This window comes from Sinocyclocheilus anshuiensis, unplaced genomic scaffold (genome assembly GCF_001515605.1).
Source record: "Sinocyclocheilus anshuiensis isolate Anshui unplaced genomic scaffold, SAMN03320099.WGS_v1.1 scaffold44, whole genome shotgun sequence".
Taxonomy (NCBI): Eukaryota; Metazoa; Chordata; class Actinopteri; order Cypriniformes; family Cyprinidae; genus Sinocyclocheilus; species Sinocyclocheilus anshuiensis.
In genome coordinates this window covers 202,955-212,173 of record NW_015555746.1, presented here as the reverse complement: position 1 = coordinate 212,173, position 9,219 = coordinate 202,955, and the positions used below count along the sequence as shown (strand labels likewise).

General features: G+C 36.6%; 1 protein-coding gene across 5 annotated transcripts in view; it reads left to right on the top strand.

Moving 5' to 3' along the window:
• LOC107673612 (E3 ubiquitin-protein ligase RAD18-like) overlaps positions 1 to 8,956 on the top strand; it is a 71,741-nt gene extending 62,785 nt beyond the window's left edge. For 3 of the 5 annotated variants that reach the window (XM_016467267.1, XM_016467265.1, XM_016467269.1), the window contains 2 exons: positions 742 to 788; positions 8,765 to 8,845. In XM_016467267.1, coding sequence (XP_016322753.1) covers positions 742 to 766 — 25 coding nt within the window. In that variant the 3' untranslated portion in view covers positions 767 to 788; positions 8,765 to 8,845. Of the gene's footprint in view, positions 1 to 741; positions 789 to 8,764 lie in introns of all 5 variants that reach the window. The other 2 variants (XM_016467268.1, XM_016467266.1) reach the window with 2 other exon arrangements.
• Positions 8,957 to 9,219: the final 263 nt, after the last annotated feature.

Here is a 9,219-nt window from a genome sequence, read left to right as displayed (position 1 = left end):
TATTGGAATACCTAAGATTAATGAATGTTCAGAAGAATTTTTCATTGGCAGTTTGTTAACTAATGAATTAACTAATGTTAACTAATGAAGCCCTAATGTAAAGTGTGACCGAACAATAAAGAATCAAAACACTTTCAAACAACATCTAGGGCATGTTGTAGTCCAGATTCAAATGTAAACAAAGTTTGAAAATAAATAGCCTATTAAGTCTAAATATTTAAGTATTTGGCGCTGTGATGAACATCATAGCAAATACACAAATCTGAATGGCTGTTTAAATCATTTAAACACGATTCAGAAACAGAAAGTAGTGCAGCTGCTTTGGTTACAGGGTTTCCGGGATAACGGCTGCATTTAAATGAATTATTATTATTATTATTATTTCTGCAGTTTAGCGCCATCTGCTGTCAGAGAGTGAAAGTGCACTTTCATCCAGAAAGTCTCTCACATGTTCCGCCATGTGCTTCACGTGTGCTTGTTTACGTCAGAGTGCGCACGCGTCTTTCACGCAGCATACAGCGGTGTTGTGCATTTTGACCAGTTGATGGGAAAAGTATTCTTAAAATGCATTCAAAATTCTGAATAATTTGTAATATATAATTATTCACGGTATTTAAAAGTGCCCACGATAACAATATCGTGCATATTCATTACCGTGATGTATCGCATTACCGAATACCGGCACAAGTCTAAACATATTAAACATTAACAGTTTTTTTTTTCTCTTTGTGTTTTCTTCAGCTCCATCTCAGATATTTTCTGTTGAAGACATGGCAGCAGCTACTCAAGTAAGTAGCTCTTCGCATGTAACCTAATGACATACACATTTCACTTAGATTAAATCTAAAATCATAATATCTGACACTCATCATTAACAGTTATAGTCATATTTGTAATGCTGCTTTTATTTCATTTTGTATTTCCTTTGATTCATTTTGTTTGAATGATTCATGACTGTTAATTTAATTCACAATTCATCTTTGCATGTCATTTCCATTCATTTCTCTTCAAATATATCTTTTTTTTTCTTATTCATTTTTGTTTTTGGATAGTGTGGCATATTTTAGTAATACTTTTATTCAGCAAAGATGAATTGCATTGTTCAAAAGTGACGGTTAAGACATTTATGATGTTACAAAAGATTAGTTTAAATGCTGTTCATTTTAGGTTCATTCCAAGAAATGTTTCTTGAGCACAAAATCAGCATATTATAGTGAATTCTGATGGATTATATGAAATTGAAGACTGAAGTAATGGCTGCTGTGAATTCAGTTTGTCATCACAGGAATGAATAAAATATATTGAAAAAGGAAAGTTATTTTAAATGTAATCATTCATAGTATTTACAGTATAGCTGTAATGCAAGTTGGTCTGTTGGTTAATGTTAACAATAGACAATATCATGTCTCATGTTCTTGATGAATATTCTGCAGTTGCAGGCATTTCTGTTATCCAGTACTGATTTTCCCATGTTAATTTTTTGCTACTTTCAGCAATAAACATGCGGTCTATTCTTTGACAGGATGTTGTCCCACAAAAATCCCTGCATCCACAGTCATCTAATGAAGGCTTAGAGTCTAGCGAGTTGTTGTTGGCATGGGTTGTATCCCTATAGTTCCAGCACATCTGGAGTGCGTAAGGCCTTCTTTCAGCGAGGGATTGCTCTTCTTTGATAGAGTAGTGCCCCCCACTATGAGCCACTCACAGGGGGATAAGACTCTCAGGCAGTAGCTCTCTTTCCAGTTCAGTTTTTGTATATTCCCACCCGTTACCCTAGAGCCTGCCTTGAGGATCCACCTCAAGCTTTATAAATGTGGTATGGAAAATTGTACTTGTGGGATAGTATTATGTCAGACGTGATATTAAGACTCTGTTGTCATGATGAGATAAAAAAAAATCTGTTAAAAGGAACTGTTCACTGTTGAAATACATTTTTCAGCCTAATTATTGAAACCAGTGCTCTTGGATTTAAAGAATCTCTATTAGCATTAATCCATATAGACGTCACCTAATGGAATGTCAGTAAATCGTAGTTTGTCTTTAAATCCAGTTTTCTTATGACTATCATTTACAAAGGCTTAGCAGACTTGGTTATGGTGAGAGATGCTGTCAGAACTTTGTACTGTAATAGTCAGGTTTTTATTTTTATTTATTTATTTAATGAATAAAATGCAGGAAATTTAACAAGCAACCTTTCTATTTAAAATCCAATTATACATAATAGTTAAGTTTGATAAATATTAAATTTGTACTGGAGTTCATACTGGTTGTGAAGCTTATCAACATGCATGTCAGAAAAAGCTTGCTTACAGGGAACAAGAACATTTGAAAGGCTTTTATCTGATGTCCTCATTCATAATCATGAGGTTTGCCCTATTTTGGTTGAGATGAGGTACTTTAGAAAAGTTAATTGCATGCAGTAGGTCCATTTTACATATCTAGTCATAGTTACGTGAACACATTAACACTTTGGCTTGTCTTTGTACTAGGGATGCACCGATACCACTTTTTCCAGTACTCGCCCGATACCAATACTTTTATTTTTGGTACTTGCCGATACCAAGTACCGATACCGATATTTTTATTGCATTTGTAAATTTTTTAAATATTGGGTACAGAAACCAAAAGAGTATGTATAATGTTAGTTGGTTAACTTCATTTATCAAATAGATACAGTCAAACCAAAATTTATTCAGACACCTTCAACATTTCTCACATTATCACAGTTTATTCACTATAGTTTAGAAAATGGTAATAAAATATGACAAGAACTCAGAGTTAAACTGTGTCAGAACAAATTCAGCTTGATAATGTTAGATAACTTTGATAGAAAGGTATGTAATAGATTACAATCAACCAAAAATTATTCAGACAGCTGTTAGTATGACAGTATTTACACAACTATCAATACTTTGTCGGGCAACCTTTAGCCTTAATGACAGCCTGTAGTGTCCTGGGCATGCTGTCACTCAGCTTCATGCAAACCTGAACTTCAATTTTTTTCCCAGACTCGGTCTGAATAATTTTTAGACCCAAATTTGTATCAATTTTACTGGTAGTCCACTGTATGAAGAATTTTTGGGTATGATTTGTCACAGTTTACTTTATTTTGCTGTCCTCACTTACATAAATGAACTATAGTGTCCTGCACCCCGTAGTAAAAAAAATATCAAAAATTATATCTGGTCTCCGAATAATTTTTGGTGCTGTGTGGTATCGGCGTTTGGTATCGGGGCATTTTAACGAGTACGAGTACAGGAGACCAGTATCGGGCCCGATACCGATACCAGTATCGGTATCGGTGCATCCCTACTTTGTACTGAGTGTGGACAAATACTGTATAGCTGTTCCAGTAACATTAAAAAAGCACTCACATTTCAAACATGCATGTCACAGACTTTTGAACTGATATCTATCTGATCAGTGCCTGACATAAGCAATAGCAGAAGTGGTGCTTGATTAATGTCCCGCAGTTTCTTTGAGAAACTTTCCTGTCTTAGCCAGAACAGAACTGTCATCTTACTGGTGAAGTGAATTCTCACCACTCTGTCATCTCACTGAAGTAGACCAGGGCTGAATCCCATTTCACATACTTCTACTAAGTACCGAAAATATGTATTGCATTGGTGATAATAAAATACTTCATAAAATGGCATCTGAGAACCGTTCAAACCAGTCGTATTAGATTTAATTGAGGGATTTAGGCCAATATTATCCCAAAATGCATGCTTCTGTAAATAATATGTGATTTGGGCACCTTTGACATATGGTTTTCAGATTTGGACCGAATAAACAGTTGACCTATGCATGTTTATGAATGTTGAATGTAGTTATTCAGATAGCATTAATTAATTACTTGCTGTTTACCGAAAATATTGGCGACAGAAAATTTCTCAGGGTGTTAAGGTAGATTTTGACACTGATACAAATGGGAAATGTCAAAATGGTTTAATTAGCTAATACATATCTATGTAACTTAATGATCCTTAGTCAGAATTTATAAATTATAACCTGTAGCATATTCTTACCTATTAAATAACCTATTTTTCCTTCCTTCAAAATGTAAGAATCTAGCTTAAACTTTGAAGCTAGTATGAAAGACTTGCGCATCAAGGTCTCAGCTGTTTCAATTTTCTCTCAGAAGTGAAATGTTATCTCATAGCTGTTTCTTACAGCCTGTTCCCAAACACAGGAATGTTCAAAAATGTTATGCATTTCCAGAATAGATCAGCCTTTTAACGCCCTCCTCATTGTTTATGAAATACAAAAATCCCTCCACTCAATCTCTGTTTGGTTAAACCTTCATCAAGACATACGGCTGCCTTTGTGTCCCAGGCGATGTCATTCGTTCTCCTTTTGAACTGGCTGCTTTGGGAGCCATAAGCATGCGCTCAGTGTCACTCACTGTTTCTCCAGCGCTTTGTGTGATTTATGAACCAGGGGACTGAAAGGGCTGATTTTTTTGTGTTTTTCTCATTAAGCATATGGATCAAATATTTCCTATGAATAAAATATTAATCTATGGCTCTTAGAAGGCTTATCTGCAGGCCTTCAGCTCCTGCTTAATTGTTATACAATAAATCTCTTTTCAAAGGCATAAAGAAGGGAGGAAGCATGTGGAAGGAAAACAGTACTGGTTTATTTGAGTAGCACCAAATCCCACACATATTCTCCTCTCAACGTGCAGCTGAGCCAATTTCCATAGCTCAGGGGTCTTCGACCTTTTTTCAGGCCAAGGACCCCCCTTGGTGGGTAGAGAAATTGGAGCAGGAACCATATTGTGTTGCATTTTAAGCCTGGCCTTTATTAAGCCATAATATGCATTTAGTATCATAATCATGTATTGGCACCATCTATGGAAGCCCGTTTCCACCATAAAAAAAATAAATAAATAAATGGTAATTGCAACTTTTTGTCACAGTTCTGACTTTTTTCTTGCAATTGCAGGTTTCTCAGAATTGCGAGATATAAACTTGCAATTCTGACTTTTTTCCCTCAGAATTGCATGATATAAACTCACAATTGCAAGTTATGAAGTCAGAATTGCGAGATATAAACTCGCAATTAATTTTTTTTATTTTTAATTCAGTGGTGGAAACAGGCTTCCATAACCTTGACTCAAGTTTTTTTTTTTTACTTTTATCTGCAAGGATGCATTAAAGGTGAGGTAAGTGATTTCTAGTAGCCAATGTTGATATTTCAAATCACCGAAACAAACACGCCCCTACCCCAAAAGGGACTCGCCCCTATTTTGATAGCTCCGCCCAACACATACGTACGCAACCCAGGCAACAATTAGTTCTGTGAAACAAACCAAAACCAATGTTACACCATGTCTACACCGGACGCGAGCGGCGCGGCGTGACAAAATACTGTAGAACTCATTATAATCAGTGATACTGTCTACACTGGATGCGGCACGGCGGGGCACGACAAATCCCTGACAGAAAACTGCTGCTGGGTTCTATTTATGACGTATTGACACAAATTTCAAATGATTTTCAACGGTCACTTTGTCGCGTCCAGTGTAGACAGACTTTAGCTGTTGCTGTGCGGCGCGTCCGGTGTAGACACGGTGTTACTCACCTATCGAGGTGAAACAAAGCAAAACCAATGTTACTCACCTATCGAGAAGAAACAAAGCAACCTTGGCGTCCGATCGCAGGCCTTCCCGCTCCTTGAGATCTCTCCAGCGCTGGAAAGCTGATCTGATATTTGCACGGGTCCTACTTCTTGCCTTATCGTAAGCCGTCTTTTAATAAATCCTTCTGTCGTCACTCGGCTCGGCTAATGTCCGTCCGGTGCACTGAGCGCTCTCTCTTCCCCATCATGAGTAGACGCGCCCCTTACTGCTGATTGGCTACAAGTTTGTTTTGGTCTTCGGCCCGACTCCGTTTTCTAAAGAGTTTTTGAAAAAATACATACCCCACCTTTAAATTGATCAAACGCTACAGTAAAGACTTTGCCATCATAGGAATAAATTACATTTTTAATGCACATTTATTAACTTGCCTGCGCTTTAGATCTCAACATGTAAAGCACACCCAAATGGTCTTGTACAACATGCGACCTTGTACCATCACTTTTCACATCATTCACTTACAACCAACATTGCACTTTGTAATCTTCAATGTGGACATATGCAGCATACACCCTTATTATTTGAGAGACTGTTTCTGTCTCTTACAGAGTAACACTTCCCTGAAGAGCAGTGGCTGCAATAAAGAGTGAAAAATTGAAGGGGGTCTGAATACTTTCCGTACCCACTGTATACATTGATATGAAATCTGTCCGTATTTGCAGTTCCTTTTGACAGTGAAGGTCCTTGTCACGCATTGGATTGTATTCAAGCTATGAAGCCATCTTAAAGCTCCTCCATTTCAGATGAGGCGAATCAATTTGTTCCATTTGTTAAGAGCTGCTCTGAAAAATATTAGGATCGTTGGATGTTTGGATAAGCCATTGCAAATGTCTTGCTAGTAATCCAGAATCATAAGCCAGAACCTGCAAAGAAACCAATGCATTTCCAGCGTTCTCTGCTGATTTGTTAAGCTTATCCTGAGGGTTGCCTTCTGGCGTCTTTAGCTAGTATAATGAAAACATCTGTTTCAGGCCTCTTAGACACTTACAGAAGCCCGTGGTCGTGATATGTTTGCTTCATCTGTCATTAAGCACTGGATGATCTGCCAGAAAAGACATCTCTTTCACAGTTTGAATTCAGTCAGTAGCCATCATCTCTGGATGATTGCCTCACCTTTGCACCTATTCCAATTTATCATTTAGATTATATATTTGAGTATGTTGAGTAGTAGGGGAACTGGAGCTGGGATGCAAACTCTGATCAGGTGGCCACATGGCTATCAGCTCTTACATTTGACTACCTTTTTAAATCTTTATAATGCAGCATGCATAATCCTTCGTAAGGCCATAAGGCCAATAACACATTGATTAAATAATTAGCTTGTTTCATTATTTACATACTTAAATTTCACAGCTGTTAAAATGAGAATTTATATTATACACTTGTGTGTATGTAACAATGTAATGTTTTTGTAATTTTAATGTGGAAGGGACAAGGAGATGTATTTAACCCGTTTTTTTTCTCCAAAAAATGAGTTAAAATAAAGCGATAATTGATGAGCCCCCTTGCAATATCGCTGCAGACCCCTGTTGAAGATAGTGGAATTTTTTTTTTTTTTTTTTTTGTGCTAGTATTTGTTACACATTGTTTGTATTTCACTTTGAACTAGTTTCAGCATTAAATCATTTCTGGCTAAAGGAGGAAATTCTGTTTGGATAAATTGTGGATTCAAGTATGTTTTGGTTTTCACTTTTACTCAACATTTGGATTTCAGTTCTAAAGTGCCCCTTAAAATTCCTTTGTTCTGTTATAGGAAAAAAAGAATAGTGTTTCTGAGTTTTCAAAGTATGTGTTATCTAAGATGATCTGATCTTATGGAAAAGAATAGGATATTGTGCAGACAAGACATGATACTAACCAGAAAGGACAAAGAGAAATGGGCAAAAAACTGCATTTCCAGTAACTGAGACACTCCACATACCAACTTGAAAACGAATGCAGACGAGTCCCTCTAAATGATAAAAGCATGTCCTTGAAAAGCAGAGGAATTACAGTCCTTAGAAATACTGGTCACACTGTGAAATTGGACTTCATCCATGATTTTGTTTGTGAAAGGGCATTTGTCTGCAGACTCAGAAGGAGCTTCTGACTATTAGGCCCTACGGCAATAGCAGTCTGTGATGTGAATTAACACTTGCCAAGCACGCAATGCATGTAAAACCAAAAGAATATTTTGGAGTTAAGGTTTTAATGTTTTTTTTTTTCTTTACTTGGGTAACATGGCTGAGCTTAATGAATGCAGTCAGCACTACAGTTTGTGTAAAAATTGGAAATTTTATATTATTCACTTTTCTGCCATGTTGTAGTGTTCAAATGATGTTACTTCATAAGTATCTAAATTTTAAGCAGGTACTTTTTTGTGTTAACAGGGCTGTGTACAAGATATATTCTAAAATTAATATACATATATACATAATATACATATTGAACTGCAAAGAGTTTACTCATGGTGTTAATTTTCTTAAGCAGAATAATGTAATTTTCTCTGTTTCAAGCAGTCAAGCAGACAGAGAAATGGAGAGAAATGTCTGACTGATTTTAGATAGAAATACAAAAAGTTGTAGCGTGGGTGTTGTATTTTGATGTGTATTACGAGGACACGCTTCACAGCAAAACAAGATGAACCTAAACACAAATTGAAGACAAACTTGCTAAATTAACGAGGGGCTCAGTGAATGATTGTCTGAGTGTGAGATCTGGAGAGGAAATGGCTTTAGTCTATTGCATTTTTTTTTTTGCAGGCTTCACCATCTCTATGGGCACCATGCTGCTGCTCAAAAAATGAATTTAGTTATTTAATCATCAGTAGTCTTAGTGCTGTTGTTTTTCCCTACATGTGTCTGTTTTAAAAAGGATAATAAAAAGGCTTCCATAGGGGAAAATATTTATGCAGTTGTAATGTAATGTGTCGTGACATGCAACTTAAAGTGTAAAAGAGTTTTTACAGTCTGCATTATTCTTCATAATGATTATGCAGTAAAAGTCCATTCAGGAGAGAGATCAGTACCTCAGCTGTTTTGTAACACTCGTTTTAGTTTGATTATCTCTTTATGCTCGATTTAACCTGTGCTTTGCTGTAGTGCCAAATGGACCCATTTCAACCATGTGAAATTCTCTCTCTAGACACGGCGAGTGAGTTCTCCTCTCCAGAAGTCCAGAGCAGCCTGTTACAGAGAGAAGTCTCCATTCCCATAGGGACGATGTTTGAAGACCCTGTGAAGAGACACCCCCAGTTCATTATGTAACAAGAGTATCAGTTTCAAGGTTTTTCTGAGCTGAATGTGTGGTCTAAATGTCATGAAGTGATTTTGATTTCCAACATATTATGTACAATAGTTTTTTTTAATCATTTCATTATAATGTTTTTTCCAATAAAACAGAAAAAAAAAGTTTCATGGAATGTCTGTAAATCATTCATAATTTCATATGGAACTTATGTACTCAACTGTAGTTGATCAACTGATGCAGGACTCCACAGAAGTATGTGGTTTGAAATCTGCCCTCTTTGCTCGTGAGTGACTAATTACATTGGAGTTGGAAGAAAAGGACATCAGGAGATCACCGTCCCCGATCCTTCA